The sequence below is a fragment of the Cololabis saira genome, chromosome 9 (genome assembly GCF_033807715.1).
Source record: "Cololabis saira isolate AMF1-May2022 chromosome 9, fColSai1.1, whole genome shotgun sequence".
Classification (NCBI taxonomy): domain Eukaryota; kingdom Metazoa; phylum Chordata; class Actinopteri; order Beloniformes; family Belonidae; genus Cololabis; species Cololabis saira.
The window spans coordinates 37,189,464-37,214,026 of record NC_084595.1 but is presented as its reverse complement, the minus strand read 5'-3'; the positions used below and the strand labels follow the sequence as shown (position 1 = coordinate 37,214,026).

General features: G+C 40.0%; 1 protein-coding gene across 1 annotated transcript in view; it reads right to left on the bottom strand.

The window, feature by feature from the left end:
* The window catches only part of gpat2 (glycerol-3-phosphate acyltransferase 2, mitochondrial), a 69,351-nt gene extending 49,548 nt beyond the window's left edge, over positions 1-19,803 (bottom strand). Inside the window, exon 1 of the mRNA XM_061730252.1 lies at positions 19,726-19,803. Coding sequence (XP_061586236.1) covers positions 19,726-19,803 — 78 coding nt within the window. The remainder of the gene's footprint in view (positions 1-19,725) is intronic.
* Positions 19,804-24,563: the final 4,760 nt, after the last annotated feature.

The window sequence follows — 24,563 nt, the reverse complement described above, 5'->3', positions numbered from 1 at the left end:
AATTATAGTTGAATATATTGGAATTTCTTTCGACAACCACATGTGTAAACAAAACCACTTATCACAGTAGGGGGACAGTGAAAGGGTCACCCTGGATACCTAGAAAAAATAACCATTGTCAAAAAAAGATATTTAATTTACCATCTGACTTTTATAGCATTAATCTGACAGATCTCTCACTCACCTGTTTCAGCAGCTGCACAAAGATCACTCTTCTGCACGATGGTCTCAATCTTTCCTCTTTCCTGTGTTGATTAACTGGATGTTTCAACAGGTGTCTTCATAGGAATACACCCACCCGTGACTATATTAGGTGTACCTAATATAGAAGTCAGTGAGTAACAATAATACCTGCACTAACTTGAATTACATCAGTGTAGTTAAAGCTAAAGATGACTCACAAAAATATGTTTAACGTTAAAAAGTACCTCATCGTTTCTTTTTTGGTGGGGAAAGCAACACAGTCATTCCTTCAACCTGCCTGACATCCAGAGACCAAGTAAATCTGTTTTGTTAATAGAGTGATTCTAAACGTCCATATTTAAACTGCACAAATGCTTTTATTTAACATGCATGGTTTGTTCTCATCCTGGGAAAGTGTCACAGTGTACAGACTTTACTTGACTGACATCACCTCCCAGCCCACTTTTCAGTTTTATCGTTACTCGGTAAAGCTGGGGAATACACGCTGGGGTAAACTTTAATTTACTTATTTAATAGCTTTTAAGTCCTGGCAGACATAGTGCATTATCTTTCCGTTTGTATCATGCACTGCATGTCAGGTGTAATAAACATTCAGTAGTGTGTATCAGGTACAGTAGTGCTGGTTTACACACACTTGCAGAAGAGAGGCACTGATTCAGAGCAGCATATGCTGCAAAATTAACAGGGGGGAAAAAGGCAATGAATAAGAGACCTGGGGGAGCTCAAAAAGTTTCTGGGCCTCCTGCCTTTCTTGTATTGGCCTTTTTTTTTTGTTAGTGGAGTTTGCTGAATTCCTTTTCCTGACTAACTGGAATAAGTTGTAACACTGGTTTGTGTTATGAGGGTGAAACGGGCCTTCTTTCCATTTCAAAGTATATCAAACCAGCTTTGGGACATGCTAACATGGCCCTCGGGAATGTTTTACATAATGTAAAAACAAACTGTAAATGCGAGACGAGTTAAACTGGAAGGGCGATTGAGTGTGTGTGGTGTAGATAAGAATATAAAAGTTTAGGTTGCTAAGATTCACAGTGCACAGAGGCTCACGGTCCATCTGTAATGGCTCAATGTTATACTTAATTAAACAAACTTCTCAGCCTGAAATACAAGCATTTATGAACAGTATCTCTTTAAGCCTGAATTATGGTTTTGCGTCAAACCAACGCAGAGCACACGCCGTCGCCGTGACGCTGTGACACCGTCGTGAACCCTTCGGACTTCTCCGTCACTCCATTTTGACGTGGTGTAGTACCCCCGTGACCGCTAGATCACGATCTTTTCCTGAATGGTTTATCCGACTTTTTCCGGTCACAGTGAATCAAAGAGATAAGGACAAGGACAGGTGCAAAAAACAAAAACAAAAAAAAATAAAAAAAAAATCACACATACACAAGAAAAGAGCGCTGAAAGTTCACGACTGCTTCAAACCGGAAACTGGAAATGCGTTGCTTCCAAGTGAACCAATCACAGTCCTCTCGGTCTGCGTCGCCTCGACACGTAGTTACAATTTTCGGGAGGTGCACGTCAGTGACGGCGTGTGGTCTGCGTCGACGCGTACCACACGCCATAGGCACGCCGTCGTTTTGACGCAGAACCATAACTCAAGCTTAACTGGTAACCAAAGAAAAAAGGTTGATAATGGCAATGTCAATTTTCCATTTCATTGACGACCAGAGGAACCCAAAGTAAAAATGGTATAAAAACGACATACTGCCCCCCCCACCAAAAAAAAAACAAGCAAACAAAAAAATCTAACAACCTGTGAATGCATAGCTTGGAAACTGATAAATGCGCTAGTCTTTGTGGGGTGTGGATGAAGAAATAGCAGTCATGCTGAACTGCCAATATGTAAAATTTGTCAGGTTCTCATATGAAATCAACAATAGAGCATGCACACAACTGCAAGATCATCACAGAAACACAGGAGAAATGTTATGCTCAGGGAAATGGGGATCAGATTGTTTTAGGCTAAGAGGACTGGATAATTACACTGATCAATGTGTTTAGGACAAACAGGATCTGATGTTTGTAACAAGACATTGTAACATTGACGATCACTAACTCGTTGCCTGTGTAAAATAAAAAGGTTTCTTCCTTGCTTTGATTCACATAAAAAAGAACTCCAATTACATGTCAAACGGGGCATACGCTCTCCTTATTTCTCTCCAACCTATAAAGAGCTCTTCCTTCGACTCTTGCTGACAACCATGTTTTATTAACAACCACAAGAAACACTTGAGCTGACCTGACATATTCAGATAAGTGTGGAAGGATAAATACCTGCAGCGCTGCTTCCTTTACACGCCACAGACACATAAATATTCAAGCGTGCAGTACTGCCAACTTTTGAATTTATATGAGCAACATTTTCTGTGTACATGTACATGTAACACACCTTGCGTTTATGTAATTCACAAAACACCATTATGCAACATGTCTTATGCAACTGGCATATCCCGTAACTGATCCAAGAACCCGTCTTCTGAATATTGAAGAAGGGATAACAGCTTTTCTGCAATTGATGAGAACAAAACGCGATAAAGTGTAGGGCTGAACGATTAATTGCATTTGCGATAATATCGCAATATGATAAAACGAGATTTTCTAACTGCAAAGGCTGCGATTTGACCAGTCACGTGATCCCTGGTCACGTTGCCGGCAGGGGAAAAAAGTCAACAGTGCCTCGTGTCCGCGTGTAACCTAAATCTACCATGGCCTCAGTGTTAGGGCTCGGATTGGCGGGGCTTTATAAATAAATATATGAGCTTTATAAATGTATTAAATATATGAGCGCGAAGTCGGCGTGGCGAGGAGCCGGGCGTGCACCGGCAGACAGTGGAGTCGTGCTGTGAAGCCTGATTTATGGTTCCACATTTAATCGACGCAGAGCCTACGGCGTAGGCTACGGTCGTGCACCGTACGGTCAGCGTACCGCGTACCCTACGGCGTAGGCTCTGCGTCGATTTAACGCGGAACCATAAATCAGCCTTGAGTCGCACTGTGAGCCTGAACCTGCAGCCCGTCAGCTCATCAGGAGGTTAAACAGCGGGGCTGCGAGTTCATCGCTGGTTCGTTTTGTTAACTCTGTAAGCTTTGTTGGTTTGTTTGTTTGTTAGTTTGCTGGTGGGTTTTTTTCTCTGTGATTTTTAAATTATTTTTGAAGAAGTTCTGAGTTCCCTGTGAGGAAGGTTTTTTTGTTCCCTGTGGGAGTTTTTTCTGTGTTTTTCTATTAAACTACGCCTCGATTTGGCTAAAGTTTAACCCGGTTTGGTGTCGTGCGATTGGGTTCAGAGAGAACGATCCATAACACTCGTGTGTACAGACGTGTGTAGACGTGTTAAAGAGGTAAAGCCACAGATTTGTTTTCTTTATTGTTGTAATCTGTGCTTTAAATAAATCTTACATTGTTTATTATAAAACAAACTGATTTATTGCTTGTGTATTTGAAAAATACATGAGAACAGGACCTTGAAAAAATAATCGCATATTAAATCGTAATATTGAGGAAAAAAATCGCAATTAGATTATTTTCAAAAATCGTTCAGCCCTAATAAAGTGTGTCAATGGACAAAGTCAAACTTCAGACTTCTCCAAAGGCTACACTGATAAACATGGTGAGCTTCTTTGATCAAAACAAGCTGCATGATGACTCAAATTGACTTTAACTTCAAACAGATATTTATTTCCATCTCTGACCCAGCGCCATCCTCCACCTGTAGCAAGATGAGCTGTTCATCACACGTGACGAAAGAAAGAAGACAGAGAAAAGAGAGAATACACAGGTAGGAGTGATAGCAGAAAAGCCTTGACTAATGTGTAGCATGAGTAAAATACCTCACTGATAAGGAATGACTTTGACGGGACAGCCACTGATGCAGGCAGTTAATGAATGTCACCGTCTTAAGCTCACCCCAAACTAGAAGGATTGTTTTCAGAAATAAATTCATCATGAGCGGATACACGGAAATAGCTGATTTCTCCAACAATTTGTCATTTTCTTGAGCAGATGTAAGACAGTTAAGACTGCATATTCTGCATCACAAAGGAAGAAACAGCATGCTGGGATTGTTGTAGTGACAATCCACATTAATTTGGGCTCTTTGAAAAATACTTCAGTGACAAATAATTTCCTTTTTGAGTTTTAGGACGAGCTTGTGAAACAAGAGCTAAAGGTACACTTATAAGAAGACAGAAAAGAGAAGTTACAGCCAGCTGACTTGCCTGTATGACTATCACTCATGATGTTCAAGCATCACGGCTTACTGGTGAGTTGAAAGAGTGAGCTACATATAATTACTTGCATGACATGTTGGGCCATTTCTTGCAGGCTAAAAGGTAGAGAAAAGAGTGATTGTTTACATACATATATAACCGTGTTTGACAAGTGCTTTTAGAAAGTGAGAAAATGGAAGCGACTCACAGAGCAAAGCAGTAAATCAGAAAATTAAAACACAATTCTATTCAATTCTATGTGAAAATGGGAAAAACACTTCTCCATGCTGTACCTCCTATGTTATTTCTTGCTTGTGTTGTTCTCTCAGATGTAAGTCCTTTTGGATAAAAGCGTCTGCTAAATGAAAGTAGTAGTAGTGGTAACTGGTTTCTCCTTTATTACACCTTTTTGTTAAGCCTGGGAGATGGAAAAAAGAGGGATCAGATTTTACGCCTTCCCAGAAAGTGGCACTTGCATAAAGGTACAAGAGTCCGGGAAAATGTTCTGCCAAGAAAAGCCAGTATGTAATGGCCTAAAGATGCAGAGAAAAAAGGTTTATAACCTGATGGGACTTCTAAATAGCACAAAAATGTACTTTATTACACAGTTACGTCTGGGTCAAGCGGCTCTTTGCTCCTCCACTTCTTTGAGCATAAAACTTGCTGCTGCAACATTTCTTCAAACTATCCAGCAAACTGAGGTACTTTTCTAACCCTTTGTAGTACAAGCTCCTGAACCAAGTTGTTTAGAGAATCCTCCTATTTTTCAGGATGGAAGATACTCACATATTTGTTTTTGTTCTTTCCTCCCCCTTTTTTGTTGGGAAAAGCTATAGAATATCAGTCTCTTAACAGTGACTACGTTTACATGAAGTCAAAATTCCGGTTAAGATCAATATTCCGGTTACTGAAACATTCAGAATAATCTGTTTACATGCGTGAGCAAACAGGGTTATCCCTGTATACATGGTAATTAATCATTTGGGATTAATTTGGATCAAACCAGCGACGCGAGAACATCATAACGCAATTCCCGTCATTTCTGCTTCTTCTTCCTGTATCCAAATCCAAAACAACAACAATAACAGCAGCACGGTGGATAATCAACAGCCCAGTAGAAGTCGCCTTCTTTTGCGCTTTGGTGCTGGTACTGACCCACCAGGACTTAACACTATTCCTCGTCGCCTTCTTCATTAATGGAAGACGAGAACGTGAAGAAATGGCAAATGGAGCCAGAGATGTGCCATGCATATCCATGCTACCCGTTTCCACCAGAGCACCCCGGACACCCTGGATGAAGATGCAGTCAGGACCGGTGTGAACGGGTAGTAATGATGGAGTTCACAGACGCCGACTGGCCTGAGAATTTCCGTATGTCGCTTCCTGGACTCAAAAGACCAAGATTCCGTGCGAAGAGAACATGCGCAGAAAACAAATTCATGTTCTTTTTGATGTGGATATCCCGTTAGGCGTATACATGACCAAATATTCGGGTTAGAAAAGGAGTAACCCAGGGGTCATGTTTGGGTTTTTAAAAACCGGAATATGAGCAAAAAAAAAAAAAAGGCTCTCTGGCGAGCGTGTGTGCCTTGGCCATGGGATCCAGTCCAGTATACCTGAACATCTACCTGCCTGTGGTCCCTCCACATGCAGGAGGCGCTGTAAAGTTTCATATGTAGATTTGGCAGCAATGTGAGGTAGAGCCCTCTGTGACTCCATTTCTGTTTACGCAGGACACGGAATGGTCATTATTAAACATAACAAATTTTTGGTGTTACCCAAACAGTTACAGGGAGAAGCTTTCTTACAATCTAGTCTATTGACAACGTGAAGCTGCCGATGCCTATCAGGATCAACTCAATTTCCTTTTCAGATACCACAAATCATATTTGCCTAAGGGGCATGATACACTCACTCCCACCATCTTTATCCATTTTCCTGTTTACAGACAGTAAAATAGTAACAAAAGTGGATGCAATTTTGCCACATGCCTTAAAAGGTTTCTTAGTAAAAGAAAAATAAGGTAATTTAGTCTCATGATCACAACTTTACCAGCAGATTAATCTAATACAATTGGGGTTGAGGGAAATGACATTATATCATATGTCAGAGTGAGAGAGGGAGACATGTGAGCGCCATTAAGTGAGTCCAATGAGCAGTCTTTGGGCCGTCAAGGGTGAATATTTTACGTGAATCTCCACCTCCGCTTTCCCTCCCTTTGGCTATAGGTTACTGGGTGAAAGAAAACAGTAGTTTGACAGTTTACCATTCACCATCACTCCCCTTTAGAGTGAGAAAAACCAAAGCTTCCTCAGCAGCCAATTCCAAACAATGTACAAGTTATTTAAGTGTTATGGAAACAAGACTGCACACATCCAACAGAAATAGAAAAATGAAGAATGTTTTTGTCAAAAGATTAAAAACTACTTTCAAATAACCCTAAAAGACTCTTGATTAAGCTGTCTGCAAATGCTTTCAACAACGGCTGGAGTCCTGGAAGATAAATAAAAAATAAATAAAATAAAGGATTTTTTGGTAAACTTTGTATTTCACTTTTCAAATTAAAGGCAAATTACCTAAAAGATGGAATACTGAAACAACAGCACAAAGCTGAGCTTTCCTTGTAGTTTCAGCAGATTTATTATTACAGTACGCCTGCCTCCAGGGTTTCATTGTCTTTATAGTGGAGGTACCTTGTCTTAACGTGAAGCCATTTATTTTATGCAACACAATATTATACAGGGAAAACAAGCAGCATAGTTACATCTCACTGCGGGCCATGCAGTTAATGATTTAGGCAGATGGGTAATTGTTCTACGGTAACTTTATTGGAACAAATGAGATCTGCCATGATGAGTCTTATTAAAGCAGTTTATTAGCAAATCCCATATCGGGTAATTATAACAATAAGTCATAATGCTGGAAATGGTGGTGGAGGTGGAAATAAATATGTACAGGAAAGTATAAGCTCAGGGATTCACTCGGGCCCTTCATCCATCCCCACATGGATGATCCCAACAACTAAATAAATGTTGAGCCAGAGTGTCTAATGCTGCCTGATATTTTTGTGTCACAACTGCAGTCCACAAAAATACATTTACTGTTTGGTAATGCAGAAGTCCATATTCTGGAGTGAGCATGTGTGTGGATAGTAAAGTTAATCAGAGGCATTTTCAACACAAATCAACCAATTGTAGCCTTAACAACTAAAGCTGCTTCCAAATGACCTTAACGCCTTAACGATTCAACGTTCCCAGGCCCGGGCTTCAAAATAAAACATCAAACCATAACACAGTCCTTTCTAGTCATAATGTCTCCATTTAGTGTGACAGACCCGATAAGACCCACTGACTCAGGTAAACTGCCACTCCAGACCACCAACAAATAAAAGAAGATGGTTTCAAAGAGAAAAAACAAACTAAAAAAATGTGATCAACATAGGAGGTGGTGAGATGGTTGCAGAGTTTCTGCATAAGGCTTAGAATAAAATAGAATAATCTTTATCATCATATCGTCATTGTACTGTGGAATACAAAGAAACTAGGGGTGCTCCTGCAGAGGAATCGTGTGTATACAGCGAGGATATATATATATATATATATATATATATATGTGTATATACATATACACATTCAAATGTACAAAGTGAGAAATAAATTGAAAGTAACTGTAATGTAGTAAAATGTGTGTGTGTGTGTGTGTGTGTGTGTGTGTGTGTGTGTGTGTGTGTGTGTGTGTGTGTGTGTGTGTGTGTGTGTGTGTGTGTGTGTGTGTGTGTGTGTGTGTGTGTGTTATGGGAGCATGTGAGTGAGTGGCTGTTTGTTCGTCCATGAATGTTTGCAGCTGGGTTGGTCCAGGGTAAGGAGCTGTTTGCAGGCAGCTGGTGTGCGACTTGATTGACCTGAGACGTGTCTTCCAGAGGGTAAAAGGTTAAACGGGGGATGGGAAGGGTGTGAAGGGTCTCCTGTGATGACCTTGGGGTTTCTGAGACAGCAGGGTGTTCCAGGGTTGGCAGAGGGCAGCCATTACATGCACGGCAGTAGCGGTTGGTGACAAATGAGAAGAAAGGACTCATCGAGAACTAGGAAATAGCTGAACAATATCATCTCCTGCCCACATCATATCCAATCATCACCAAGTCAGGTTTAACACCGTCACTTCCACACAAGAGTATTAGTTCCCAGAACTTCTCTTTAGGGGGCCATTCCTAGTAATGGAGATATGTGCCATCTGTGAGGCCCGATAAAATTACCCTGAAGGACCCTTGCTAATGTAAACCTCTTTAAGTGTTTACATTAGATGGCTATTTAAACTAGTCTAAATTAGTTTAAACATTAATTAAACTTGCCTAATTAATTAACAGAGCTTACTTCATATTTGTAAATTATAAACAAGGAGACAGTAATGTGAAATGTTCCTTGAATGATCTGAATGCTGTGGAGGGACATATTTCTTAAATATATTATGGGAACTTATGAACATCATCACAGCGTCATTAACAGCATCTGCTTCTAACACCGGCCCATTAAACATACACCATAATGTATCATAAACATACAACCCCAATCCAAAAATTCCGGGATGCTGTCTGAAATTGAATGAAAATAGAATCCAGAAAAAATATTCCCAAAAGAAGACAAACAATATCTGAGATGTTGAAACTGGGACATTTTGCCTTTTTATGCAAAACATTAGCTCATCTTGAATTTGCAACAAATTTCAAAAAGGTTGGAACAGGGCGATGTTGTTGTGTAGAATCACATCTATTAGCAATTGTGTGTAATCATCTGGGAAGTGAGGACAGCAGTTGCTGGAGTTTTAGGAGAGGAATATTGCAACCATTCTTGTCTGATGCAAAATGTGGACTACAGGCAGGCTAGTTAAGCACCCGTACACTTCTTCTGCAAAGCCATGCTGTTGAACAGGCTTTGCTGGAATGAAATTTCGTTCTGCCAGGACACTGGCTCAATGACAAATAAAGAATCTTGACTTGTTGCCCACTAACATAATTAACCTTCAAATGCTCCTCCAGTTGTTTTTAATCCGTGCCAATTACTTTTTTACCCTTTTATTACCCCTGTTCTAAGTGTTTTGAGATGTGTTGCTGCCATCAAATTCAAAATGTGCCAATATTTTCCACAAAATGAACATCTGATATGTTGTTTATGTTCTATTCTGAATAAAATGTAGGGTAATGAGCAGGGGTGCACACAAGCTGGGACTCGAGGGCCAGTCTACTGCACGTTTTAGATGTTTCCCTGCCTCAACACAACCCTGATAGACAAGGCTGTGTCACCAACAGAGCTGGGTAGAGTAGCCAAAAATTGTACTCAAGTAAAAGTACTGTTACTTCAGAATAATATGACTCAAGTAGAAGTAAAAAGTAGTCATCCAAATAATTACTTGAGTAAAAGTAAAAAAAGTACTTGGTGAAAAAACTACTCAAGTACTGAGTAACTGTTGAGTAACGTCTGATTTATTTTTTTAACAACCATTCAAACAGACAAAAGTACACACGCACAAATAATCATCTTCAGGGAAATAAATAAATTAAAGTACTTTAATAATAAAAATAAAATAAATAAAATAATAACAGAATGAAAAAATAAATTAAGCACAAGTAGCACAAAATTTAGAGCCTTTGTACTTTTCTTTTTTAACCAGGCAGAACTAGAACAAGTCCATGAACTCATATAAACTCTGTGTGTGTGTGTGTGTGTGTGTGTGTGTGTTTTTGTCACATATACACAGACTCAAACATTTTTCCCAAAGAATCACTCAGTGATGTCATGAGATTGACGCGTACGCGGATAAAAGGGATAAAAGAAAAGTAATGAGCTCAATGCAGTCTAATGTAGCGGAGTAAGAATAACAGTTTCTTCTTCACAAATCTACTCAAGTAAAAGTAAAAAGTATAGTGATTCAAAACTACTACTCCTAAAAGGACAAAATTTCCCAAAACTTACTCAAGTAAATGTAACGGAGTAAATGTAACTACCCACCTCTGGTCACCAACAGAGTTGTGTAAACCTTGATGACATGTTGATAACGACCAGTGATTAGAATCAGGTGTGTTGAAGACAGGCAAACATCTAAAACATGCAGTAGACTAGCCCTCGAGTCCCAGCTTGTGTGCACCCCTGGTAATGAGATTTGCAAATCATTGCATGTTGTTTTTATCTATGGGCTGTATAAATACTGATCTAGTTAGAAAGAAAGGCCATCCTTCATGTTATGTCGATTGACATTAGATTGAGTGAACAAGGTCTGATACCGGATGTACAGGGACCGGAAAGTCCTTATAAGGGATTGCAACCCGCCATACTCCCACAGGAGTCCCTGCGGGACATGGTTCACTGGCTCCTCCAAGGCCACAAAGCATATGTAGACTGGTTGGGCAGACTGTCCCCTCCAGGACCCACTGAGGGTGCAGAGCTGGTCCACCGTTCCATGGCCAGGACAGAAACCACACTGCCATCCAAAGACCTTATCAGGGGTGCTGAGAAGTGTGATCCCTCTTTAGATCCTATCTATCTGATCAGAGCTGTTTTGCAGCATAAAGGAGATACAGACTAGATCAGAGATCTTAGAAAATGATATTTAAGAACATAATTACTTTTTGTTCTGCACTGGAGAGAATAGATAACATACTGTTTGAAGTAACCTTTAGATCAGAAGAGGATTTGTTGCATCCGAACTCATCTCTTTGTATCAGAGATGATCCAAGATAAACATATTTGACAGATGACCTCACCCAGAGTTCAACTTTAAACCATGCTGCATTGCTGTCCTTTAGAAAAAGGAATTTCAAAGTCTTTTGTTTAATTTTTAATTTGTTTTGTATATTATGCAACTCTTTTTATCCCAAACAAAAATAATTTCATTGTCCATTGATAAAAAATCTGAGACATGCATAGGGAGATACCACAGAGACAAAGTTAACCATGTGTTTAAACATCTGTACATAACAGATGACTTTAGCCAAGCACAAACCATCCAAGTGTGTGTTGAATCCCATTACATTTTTTTATTAAATTCAATTTTATATAGCGTCTATTACAACAGAAGTTGTCTGTAGGTGCTTTCCAGAGGACCTGAGCATGACCCCCGAGCAACGCAGAAATAAGATATATTGCAGTTCCTTGACTGGCCACTGGAGGATGACTCCAAAACTGAGTCAATCTCCACTGACTGCCATGTTGAAAAGTCCGACTTCATAGAAGTAGTAAACATATTTACAGCCTGATTCATAAAGTCGTTTTGGTCTCAATCCTTTGATGTCACATCGATGACAAGAGGGGTTGATTTTTTTTTTGTATTATGTCACAATGTCAATTAAGAAAATAGGGAGGGGGAAACTTAAACAGTCTTTCTTCAATGTTTTGAGAACCACAGGAACTTGTGTTAACTTGCAAAAGGGGCATACAGTTTCTCTTTCAATGTTTTGGTTCATAAATGTACATAATGTGCCCCTGTCAATAAGGTCAATTTGATTGAATTACAGCTCTTTAACATAGTTTATGACCTGACCAGCCAATCTTTTGTAAGAGTAACCACATCGTTTCCAATTACAACACAATTTAGTGTAAAAGGAGAAGAAACATAAAAGAAACAAAAAACATTTGTTGTAGCTGATAAGCTGAATAAATATGAGACCGATACTGAACACTGCAAATGATGACGAGCCCAGATATTTATGTTCTAATACAAACAAGGTTTACAGCAGCAGATGGGGATCTTGTGGATCTTAATAGGACTTTGATAGGGCCAGAAATTATGTTCATGTCTGTGGGCATTATAAACTACTAAACTTTAAGCTTATATGAAAAGCTATTCAAGAAAGATGGAGGACAGGGAACTGATTATTGGTAAAAAAAACTAAAAAAACAGAATAGACATACGTGATCCCACAGTCTTTCAAGTTATTTTCATTTTTAGTATTTAATATATTCTCATGAAAAGTCTTCCTAACAGTTAATAACAGAAAAGAAGGACAGAAAGAGGCAAACATCTTGTCTCCTAATTCACTTGTACAAAGCGACACAACCACTACGCCAAATGTGTGAGAATGTGAAGTCACAGAGCTCAGCTGACAGCTACTAATCTTTCATTAGAACAGTGTGGGAACAGGGTTTTCTGAAGTATAAAGCCTCAGGGACCCATGCACACACTTTAACACATTCTGCATGTACAGATGGGGCAAACGTGAATAAATCTAAAAGTCAGGTGCTTGTAATCACTAAGAGCTGAACGAGTGTGTGTCACATGGATCCGTGTGTGTGTTTGTGTGTAGTCACGAACCGGTTGCATAATGATAAACGTTGTTTCTCATCCATGTGATTTTATCGACGGCAGAGATAGAGAATGCACCACTACTTTATTATTACTATATTTGGAAAAGCAAACAGCTTTCACTTCTCAAGCACTTCCTTTATGTTGAGTCAAAACAAGAAACAAATAGAAAAGTATTTTTTTAGCTTATATAATAAGTATAAAAGAAAACCAACTAAGATTAAATAAACATGAAAATGTGGAGTACAAGTGCCACATTTTACTTCAAATCAGTTGGTTTATATAACAAATATAAAAGAAAATATTCATAAATATGAGTTTAAACAGGGCGGCTTAGTTAGCACTGTTAGAAGGTTCGACTCCCCGCTTGCTTGTTCTCCCCGCGCTTGCGTGGGTTCCCTCCAGGTACTCCGGCTTCCTCCCACGGTCCAAAAACATGCGTAGGAGGTTAATTGATAAATTGCCCGTAGGTGTGAGTGTGCATGTCTGTATATCTATGTGGCCCTGCGATGGACTGTCCAAGGTGAACCCCTGCCTCTCTCCTGTAATGAGCTGGGATAGGCTCCAGCAGACCCCTGTGACCCTGCGAAGGATAAAGCAGGAATAGAAAATATGTATATATGATGGATAGATGTACGGATAAGATGTATGGATGACAAAAAAAACAAAACAACCTAATCCTCAAGAATATGCTTCTATTCAACATGGCAAATATACGATTTTGCTTTTCAAGTGTAACCTGCAAGTTCTAAAATACGCAGTAGTTTAATTGACCATTAGGGGCTGGCTCTAAGAATTAGTCATTTTCACTTGAACCCCATGTTAAGATGTGCAGCTTTATAGCATTAATAAACATATTTACAGTCTCGTATATAAACATAAATAAAACTAAATTACTATGGTATCCATAGCTAAATTCCAGATTCATCACAAGGCAGTTTTCTTCTTTTTTTATTGTCATTATGGTTAAAGACGTGCAGTACTGTCAAATAACCTAGATGTCATCACTCAAGCTGCCCAGCACTTTTGGTGATATTGACATTTGAACTGTTATTCAAGACCTCACAGAGAACATTCATTTTATCTCAATCAAAGTAATGACTTGCATTATTAATTGTACTGAGAGACAGCCTAAGAGTTCTGTGTTTCTTTTTTTACTAAATGGAAATTATATTTAATGATAGAAAATGAATGACAGGTACTGATTTAAACAGTTCAAATACCTTTAACATACTAGTTGTAGGTATAAAGGCTGCTTTATTATGCTGACATTTTCATGAATTCCTCTCTTCTGCATATGCTTCAAACCCTTAAGAGAAATGCATTGTAATTATGGTATTCTAGAGTGCAGAAGCTAGCCCGTCACGTAAAATGTCTTTATTTTCTAAATCTGCACACAACATTCATTTTTGAAAGCAAACTTTATCCGACCTCAGGTCATGCTCACTGGGATTTTCATATTCATAAAATCCATTTAACCAAATAAAATTCTAATGCAGAGTGCAAATCTTTAGAAATTAGTCCTCTCAAGTTTCAAGGAAATTAACACAAAAGGGAGTTAAACTTGACACAGTTTAACCTTACTTATAGTACTGTTTAATTAGTATTCCTCAAGCCAAATTATAAGCTGTTTGCAAGCGGATACTCTTCAAATGGTTTTACCTTTGACATGAAGACAGTAATACATTGGGCAGCTTTGCTTTTTCTGAAATAAAACATGCTGTCAGAAGTATAAGAAGATTAGAGATAATTAAACTTCTTCTTTTGGTTATGTTAACTTCAAAAGTTAAAAAAAAAAAAAAAAAAAAAAAGAGTTTCAAGGATTTACAGAACTATAAGCCTCTTTAAATAAGTGATGGCTTCCCAGTGGTTCCTGTGTAGAAGTTGTATTGGGATACCCCAGGTTTATCATCATTGTATCATTCAAACGAATGGATTTTTATCCTGTGCCCACAGCTAAGCTCCACATGTGTTAATAACGTGAAGAAATTCTCCCTACTTCACAAATTTGATTCAGTTCATTGAGGTTTGCAGGGCATTTGCTGACGGGATCTCTTGAATCTCCTCCCAAATATCTCCATGTTGGTCATGTCTGTTTACAATAGACTGTTCCAGAAGCATGTGAGAAGAGGCTTTCTCAGTACAATCCTTTCAAATAAGCCATACTTCTGTAATCATTTCCAACTTTTAGTGATTACCGTATTTTCGCGACCATAAGGCGCAACTTTTTTTTTTTTTTTTTTTTTTTAAATGTGCCGGGCGCCTTAAGAAACGGTGCGCCGTGTCTATTACCTGAATTACGGTAATGTAAGGCCGGCCATGAGAACGGTAAAGGGAGAAGGGGGCGGGTGAAGCTGAATGAGACCATCCACTGAGCTGTTTAATGCGAAACAGAAGATGAAAACTTTTAAGGATTTGCTTGATGTGTAAAGTGAAATAAAATACAATCAAACTAAGTTTTGCTCCCGCTCTATTTAAATAAGCACACTTGTTCTGCAGCGCGCGCGTGTTTTGCATGTCGGAACCGGTGACTTTCCCCGGTTAAAGCAGCGGCTGGAGCAGCGCGGTGATGGGCGCTGCTGCAACCCGACTTCCTGGTTCCCCAAGCGGTCCAATCGACCTGGTTCCCGGCTGCTTTGCGAGCAGAGATTTCTGGGGTCTGTCTCAGGTCTGATCAGCTTCACCCTCCGAAATTTGCAGCCAAATCTGTCGGTTACAAACCCGGTACCGGACCCCGACATGCGCGGGTGTGTATTCGCGGCGACACACACAGATTCTCATTTATGTAGCGCTTGACTGGCGCAGCTGATGGACAGAAACCTATGGTGATTTTTAAAAGAAAAACTTTGCATAAGACGTTTCCAGCCGGAGTCATTATAAGGACGAATGGAAAGGGGGGGCTGGATGAAGGGATGATGATGATCAGGTGGCTGAGACAGGTCTGGAAATTCGGACTGGAGCTCCTGTCGGATACAAACCCCGGTACCGGCTCCCCGACAGCGCGTGTGTGAGCGGGTCCAGCGCGGGGGAGCAGACGGGGAGCGGACCCGGGACCAGCGCGGAGCGGGACCCGGGACGCGGGACCCGGGACGCGGGACCCGGGACCGCCGCGGTCGGGATCCGCAGCACAACGCAGCACAACGGGGTATGAAACGTTTATTTTCTTACCTTTATTTATTCAGGGGTCTGTCCCAGGTCGGAACAACTTCACCCTGCGAGATTTTCAGGCAAATCTGTCGGTTTGATCTCCGGTAACCAAGATGCAGAGGATGCGCTCAGGAGCCGCCAGGCTCCCGCCGCGGGTTTGCCGGGCCAGGGCGCACCATCCCCGGGGCAGATCCGGCCGAAATGCCGCTGGTCTTTCCCCGGGAGCCCCTGCTCCCATACAGGTGGGTGGCTTCGGTCCCAGCCGGTCCGAACAGGTCACATTCCCGGTTAAAGCCGCTGTGACGCGCGCTGCTCCACCCCGCTGGGGAGAGACGGGCTCTGCGCGGTGGAGGATCCGCACAACGGGGTATGAAAAGTTTATTTACTGTTGTGCAGAAAGTGTCTGACACCGAGGAAATTCGGACTGGCGCAGCTGAATTAGTGGAGCTCTTTAATGCAGAAACAGAGGTTTTGCTCCTGCTCTATTTTTTAAATAAGCGCTTGTGTGCTTGTGTGTGCGTTCTGCATGTGTGTGCGTTCTGCAGCGGGTGTGTGTGTTTTCCGGCCGGCGTGTTTTGCGGCACGCGTGTGTGCAGCTCTGCTCTGTAGACTGCGCCTTTTGGGTCGGTGCGCCATATGTATGTTTTAAATCTAAAAATGACACACAAAAATGAGGGTGCGCCTTTCCACACGGTGCGCCGAATGGTCGCGAAAATACGGTAATATTTCTAACTGATGATGAACTGATGCAAGAATGTATCTCCCTTCTTTTTTCCCCAATTTCTGTATTTTATCCTTCTACTCTTGGGGTGAAGCTGTTAGAAAATTCACTTTTTGCAAAGATGGGCAACTGAACAAACAAAAAATATGTTTCTTTATTTTCCTTTTTTTTTATTTTTTTGAAGACTCACTATTTCTTTATTTCTACAAAAATTCAAGAATAGCCTCGACTTACCTGAATAGTATTTACTTTCTTCATGGGATGTACAAACCTCCCACACAGGTGTTTGCAATGATTCTTAATGAGATTTAATTCTATAAATATAAATGTCTTCATAACTAAGGTTTAGTTTATATAGGCAGTGCTGCCACAGGAGATTCAATCAACTATTACCACCAAGTGTTCATTTACGTTTTCCTGTAAAATTAACAGTTAAAGGGGACATATTATGGCATTTAATGTATATTTTAAACAGGCCTTGAATGTCTTAAAAACAATCTAAAGCTTGTTTTTTCTACATAAATCAGAAATTCAGCCTGTGGGCCATGTCTTTAGTTTTACCGCTTCTAAAGCCTTTTTCTGTGCTTCTTTCCTAGGGGGGGGGGTATGATAATGAGGCTCTGCGCTGATTGGCTGCTTGAATGACGTGTAGGAGGGGAGGAGACAAAGCGTCGCTCTGGGGAGAAGAGCAGCGGCTGCGTATCAAAGCGTGTCCACGGTTCTGCGTTAAATCGACACGTACCCTATCTCCCCTCTGCTGGCAGGGTGAGGGGAGACCACTTTATATATGTTAAAACAAGAAAAAACTTGTTTTTCATAATAGGTCCCCTTTAATGGGTGGTCTGAATTTACCACTTAATTCCACAACTAACCTGCAGTATTTTCGAGATTTAATTTGAACCGACTTAATCCCATTCCTGCTATCTATTTATCCTGCAAAACTTGACTCAAGTTGTATGACCTCATCAATTACAAATAGCCAATATAACAAGTCTAAAATTCGATTCACACTTATTTTTTCAATAGATTCCCTTTTATCCAACTGCTATAGTATTTATGTACAGAAATGTGCAATGACAAAGAATCTATCCATCCATCTGCCTGTTATCGTTTGTGTGTAATCAGTTTAAGCACATTGTGTTTTTGCCAATTATTTAAATTTATATGAGGCATATATCACATTCAGTGTTTCCCCTAGAATTTTTTTCAGGCCCGGTGGTACCCACCGAAAAAATCCTAAACAGACGAGGTGCGTGGGACGGCATATTGGACATGTAGCAATATAACAAAGTTTTACATTAAAAATCATTGTAGGCCTATATTGCTGAATGATATCACTTCAATGAAATAATTACATTTAATCTAACCTTTAACCAAAGTGTCATGGGCCTGAAAAGTCTGACCCATACGGGCATTGAGCACATCTTTTCTAGATATTTCAGAGGGATCTCTATGAAAACCCTCTGGGATGATCATCTTTTAACGGCTGCTTGTGCTGACGGCATATGTGACAAAACATCCCTATTCACAATTGAGATTATATCAGTTATAAATTATTTAAACATTGTATATTTGTTTTACCCGTTTTTTTATAACAGAGTTACGGTACATGCATTTGACTGGGGAAAAAAAAACCTTTAGTGGTTCTAGTGGAAAGACAATCTATTGTCTGTGTTATTTTCATCATTATTGCTTACCAAAAAAAGCTCAATCAGAACAAAAATGTAAGCTAAACAACAAATTGGAAATGTACCATGGGGACTGTGGTACAACCAAGGGCTGTATTTATGGTTATTAAGCCATTAGGGATCCCAGCCAGATGTTTAAATGTGTTGTTTTTTACTGGGTCACCAGTCGGACCGGTGTCAGCGACGGTAAAGGCTGATTTATGGTCCGCGGTACACCAACGCAGAGCCTACGGCGTAGGGTACAAGGCGACTCACACGTACGGTGCGTGTCGCCGCGTACCTTACACCGTTGTTGTACCGCAGAACCATAAATCAGCCTTGACGCTCATACATGGCTGGCACTAGGACCCCGCGGACGCATGGTGCGTCGTCGGGCTGTGTTTTCCTTCATGCTTCCCTGCAGCGTCTCATGCAAACACAAACACACGGACCTGGCAGAAACATTTCTTTATATCATGTTGTCTGTCGCCCGCGATATATTTTCTTTTTTTTTTGACTAGCTACAAACTCTATACATCCCATAATAATATGCCCGCGTTCTCAGCAGCGTTACTAGGCAACGAAGCAGGTTGACTCCCGTTGCAGAACAGCGCTGCGCAGAGGCTCCTAAACGTAATCATTGATTTTTTCTTTTTTTTTTTTTTTTTTTTTTTAGGCCTGGCGGGGGGTCTCGTTGGCCTGGCGGCCCCGCCAGGCCAATATAATGGTAGGGGAAACACTGACATTTTATGCTAAATTATTGCAGAAAACCAGTTTGTTCCACGATGCTGGCATCATTTTTCTTGTCTTGCTAACCTGAACCTGAAGATTGATGATTTTATCAGATGGTGGTGTGATACAAATATCAGACCACCACTCCAGTTTCTGCTTGCATCTTATTTCAAACACAGCTGTGAGTCTCTTGCAGGCCAGTTGCAATTTAAAACTGGACAGAGAAAAAATTGAAAATAAATTTACAAAACAGAATTTACAAGCTGGCCGACTTGCCTGTTCTTACTAGTCTTGTCTATACTAGATGAAGTATTGGAACAGTATCACACCTTGTCATTAGTCAAGAGACCCATTTGTTTTTGGGTCACACTGACAAGCTGCTTGCAGACCATAGATTTGTGTCCTCTCTGATATGTGTGTGTCTCCAGATATACGGCATCTACTTTTGTTATAGTTACACATCTTTGGGTAAGGCATTATGGCATAAATAATATATTTTCATGTTATAATCACAGCCACACAAAGAACATTGGAGTGAGTCAGTCTTTTCTCTCTCATCTGCAGCTGGTTCAGAGCGCTGCTGCACGATTCTTAACTGGTACTCTAAAAGAGAGCACATCACCTGTCCTGTCTTCACTCCACTGGCTGCCAGCGTTTTATAGTGTTCATTTCAAAATTCTTGCATTTGTTGTAAATGCTTAAATGATCTTGCACCATCTTACCTCTATGAGCTTCTTCAGACCTACTCACCTTCTCGGTCACTCGCAGGTAACGAGATCTAGGAGGACGCTCAGAGGGGACAGGGCTGTCTCTATTGCTGCTCCCCATGTGTGGAATATCCTACATTCGGGAAGCCCCTTCACTGTCCACTTTAAGACTAGTCTTAAAACCCATTTATATTTTTTGGCTTTCAATCTCTGAGACTTTTTAAGTCTCTTATAGTTATTAGTATTCGCCCATGTGCAGCACTTTTTTTTTAGCTGTGGTTGTTTTAAACATTTTATGAATAAAGTTGGTACGGTATGATATGATTCACAATAAGACCAAATAACATCAAGAAACCTCTTGTCCTAGCTTCAGCTGCCATTTCTACCTTGCCTGAGCCGAACTTGAGGTTATTTTGTTGTCTTTAATTAAGAGGTCCTCTTGGATTGTCTGTGCCAGGGTTTCTACAGCATATAAAAATGTCAGGTGACCACCTCTGTCAAATGAAGGTGAGACTCAGAGCACAACTGAAGATTAGAGTGAGAGAGAAGAGTCAAGGCAAAAGCAGTCCAAGGAACAAGAGGCTATAGTTGAAACACATTTTCCGGTCCCCCGTTTTAAAAAGAAGGACCACCACCCCGGTTCGGGGACCCCTCCACTTTGCCCTCTCCCCCCCCTCAATGCAGAGGCGTGTCAAGCCAGTCAGCCCTACAACATCCAGAGACTTGAGGTACTCACATCACTATATATATATATAAAGAAAGATACAAAGAAAAACGATAAAGGCTATCGGGATGATAAAAACAGGAGAAAAAGAAGAGAAAGACAGAGCTCATTTTGAGGCTTCTGGTGTTGTAGACTCATCATGCGAACAACTTGACACTTAATTTATCACACCCTTCTGGTGGTCTCTCTAGTACATCATGAATAAAGACTCTCTTTCTCTCTCTTGCGCTCTCTCTCTCTCTCTCTCTCACTGAAACAGTGGTATAAATCACAGCACCCATGACAGAGCTTTAAAGAATCCTAACTTTTTGTCTTAGTTGTCAAACTCACTGTAAAGATACTTAAAGTATAAACCCACCTCTCCTCCACCCAGGTGGGCCAGTGTTTTGGCTGCATATGGAGATTACTCCAACAAATTCAAACCAAAAAATAGAAATTGCTTATTCCTATTCAGGGTCATGGAGATCTGCTGGCGCGTCTCCCAGCTCTCTTCAGGTGACAGGCAGGAGCCTACCCTTGACACGTCACCAGTCCATTGCACATATTGACAACCACACACACGTACAATCAACTCTGGACAATTTTGGAATAGCCAATTCCACACAGAAAGATGCATGAGTCACACCAGGAACGTCCTTGCTGTGAGGCAACAGTGCTAACCACAAAGCACTAAGTTCATACAGCTAATGATGCTCTTAAAGTAGCATGCCGTTTCATATTTCTGTTCTTAAAAACGTGCTGTAACTGTATTCTTACCTTGGATCAGAAACTATAAAATACTTTATCTTTATTTGGGGATTTCAATAAAACATGGGGATTGTCTTGATTGGTCAAATTTTACCATAGACTAATTGGCCATGTCCACTATTGAGGATGACAACTATTTATGAATCATGTTGTCACCGGCCCAGCCAATGGAAAACAGCCATACAACTGGTATTCGCATTAAAAAACGACAACATGCTCATTTTGAAAGTGAAAGTTTGACAGTGCACTAAGGAAGGAGTGATAAGCTTTCGTTTGGTACAAGTTATTCTGTTTCCAGAATGTCTTAAAAAATATATGTAATTTTGGAGGTATGATAGTTGCCAAGCTACAAAAGATGTACTCTATATAAGAAAAAAATGTCTAGAAATGTCAGTCTGATGTGCACTTAGGAAGTTCATAGGGACACAGACAGTATAGGCAAGTGGATATAAACAAGCTTTTATAATGCCCAACCGGTGATTTTGTTCATATGTACATGTTTTAACAGCTCTTTCTGACATTTCAGGTGATACAAATACCACCATACTAGGGCTGGGCGATATGGACCAAAAGTCATATCTCGATATTTTCTAGCTGAATGGCGATACTCGATATATATCGATATTTTTTCTGTGCCATAATTGGGGTTTCCCCCAAAGCATTATAGCATAGCATCTCTGTTAGCTTCATTTTTTTCTGAGGCAAACCCTTAAAAAAACAGTCAGTTTTAATACAAAGCCTCGTGCCAAATGTCACACAGGTTCCTTTATTAACAGAGGTCTGCACAATATCAAAATGTATAAAACAAATGAAATAAAAATAAACTGCCTGCATATATAGAATAAAAATGCTTCTTGAATAAAATAAAACAAATATCCCTTTCCTGCATAACAATTAAATTAAAATACACTGTGCAATTAATACAATGTAGACAGTAACAGGCAGACTTTTCCACTGAGGTTGACAGTTGTGCAAATAACAAAACATTTATGCAAATCTCAAATAAAACATTCAAGTCAATTTGTCACAAAATAAGCTATATCAAAATCATAAAAAAAAATGTAATTTTTTTTTTTTTTTTTTTTTTTTAAATCGATATAAACGATATTGTCTCGTACCATATCGCGTTTGAAAATATATCGATATATATTAAAATCTCGATATATCGCCCAGGCCTACACCATACATAATTCATTTTCAACAATAGACGGAAGTTTTAAAAGTTTCATTATTATAAGTGAGAGAAACCATTCAGGGAGTGATCTTTTATTAGGGATTTGCTTGTTTGGAAGAAGAAAAAAAATCCAAAGAAAAAGTGAAGCAGGACTAGACATCTGCTTTGGTCCGGACCAAAAGTGTCAACACACCCTTAATCACGAATCCCTGCTCCCTTCCCTCTCTGAACCAGCTGTTCAGATAAACAACCAGGCTCTCAAATGGAGAACATAGACGTCCCCAGTGGTAGCCAGGGGTAAGAGCACTTCTAATCACTCCACAAAGCACTGCCTTGCTTTCTTCTGTTTCAGCCTGCTGTGTCATCCCCTCTCTCTACTCTTCCTCCTTGGTTCCCCAGTCACTGCACCAATCCTTGCTGCTGTTGAATTATGTTTTACCACCATGGCCAAAAGCTTGAAGCTATGTTTTTCCAAGTCTACTTTTATAGTAAAACACTGACTTGCACCAATTTCAATTGGCACTTTTCATCATTTGTCTTTCATTGCACATTTTTATTTCAATTTGTCTGTGATATCATCTTCCATTGTGCATGAAGGATTGTGTTCTCTTTACCATTCCCTCAACTTTAAATTTTTTGTTACCGGAAGTGAGCAAGACAGTGTCACACTAGTCAGGAAAAAAGTAAATCATTTTTTTCAGCCCATCGATCTATTTTCTATACCTGTCTGGTCAGGGTCATGGGGGAGCCTTTCCAAGCTGATTAAATATTGCATGTTACATGCAGCTGCTGTCTTCACTTAAAATGCTGGTCAGATCTATGATCAGTTTATAAATAATTCTTACACATACCTGGCGACAAGTGTATCAAAAAACAAACATATCAACATTTCCTCCTATCATCATCGAGCAGCTCATACCTGGAACACTATACCCATAGAACTAAGGAACATCACATCTCTTTGTTCCTTCTCTAAAAATACAAAACAGTGGTTACTTGATGATCAAACATGCTGTCATAATCTGGTATAGGGGTCAGGTTATTGTTTTTACTACCTGTTTGTGCTTATGTGCTTTTGTGTGAGCTAATTTGTTTGTGTGCTCTTGTTCTTCATTTATGTTGTTTGTCATTATTCGGAGTTATGTCATGGTTTTACTAATTGTTTGTACTCTGTGCTTTAGTGTGTTCTCCTTCAATGTTTTTTATATATGCCATCAACCTGCCAAGGACTGCAGATGTAAATTAGCCTGTATGGCTAAATCTGGCACATTTACATGATGGACTCCAGTGCTCATGTTAATTAATGTGCGTTGTCCCATTTAAACAAATACATGAAATGGCATTGTGATTGTTTTCAGAAGTACATTTGGCAATCCAGTTTTTTGTAAATCAAATTTGATGATGAAAAATTAGGTTACAGATACAGAAAGTACCCTTCCATGGCCACTTTCATTTGAGGAAAACAATAGTGCCAATAATTCCAGCTCCAGTGTCTATCTGCTATCTTCCTATGCAGTAAAATAGTTTTGAATTCTACCTGCTAGGTCTGCTTGATTATACCAAAACCAAAATGACAACTATTTTTGTTATTTTAAAGATCACAATTGTTTAAAATGCAGCTAGACATTACATACGTTTTTATGATCAGGATCTAAGCCAGAATTGCGTTAAGGGGTCTCAAAATCTACACACTGGCAATAAATCTTGCAAGAAGAAACAATTGACTCCATATCACTTTTTTATAATGTAATATCTCCTCAGATAAGTGGGATGTATTTCTGTCCAATGAAACAACCACTTGTAATACACAGAAACCCTGTCTTGATTGAATCATACATCTATTGATGCATTTGGATACATCTTCAGTGAAGTACCTGGAGTCATTTGAGGTTTCAGGTCTTTCAAGTTCAGAACCCCTCTCCCGGGTGGGCCAATTCCCAGCTTGCATCCAAGTAGCATTAGCCCACTCCTTGCTTCTAATGGCCCACAGCTATCTGTAGGCCTTTCTGAATCTTCTGGGTTCTTATTGATGGATTTCCTTTTGCAGGCTGTAGTGATGCCAAGGGTGTTTTAGGCTTTGCAGAGTGCCTGCAAAGCCCCTTTAAGCCACTTGACTGGGCATACACCACGCTCCCTGGCCGACTGTGGCAATCCTCCAATACTTCTGCATATTTTCCCTTCTTCCTTTTATTGGCCTCCTCCATCCAGTCCACCCACAGCTAGTTCTCAGTGTGGC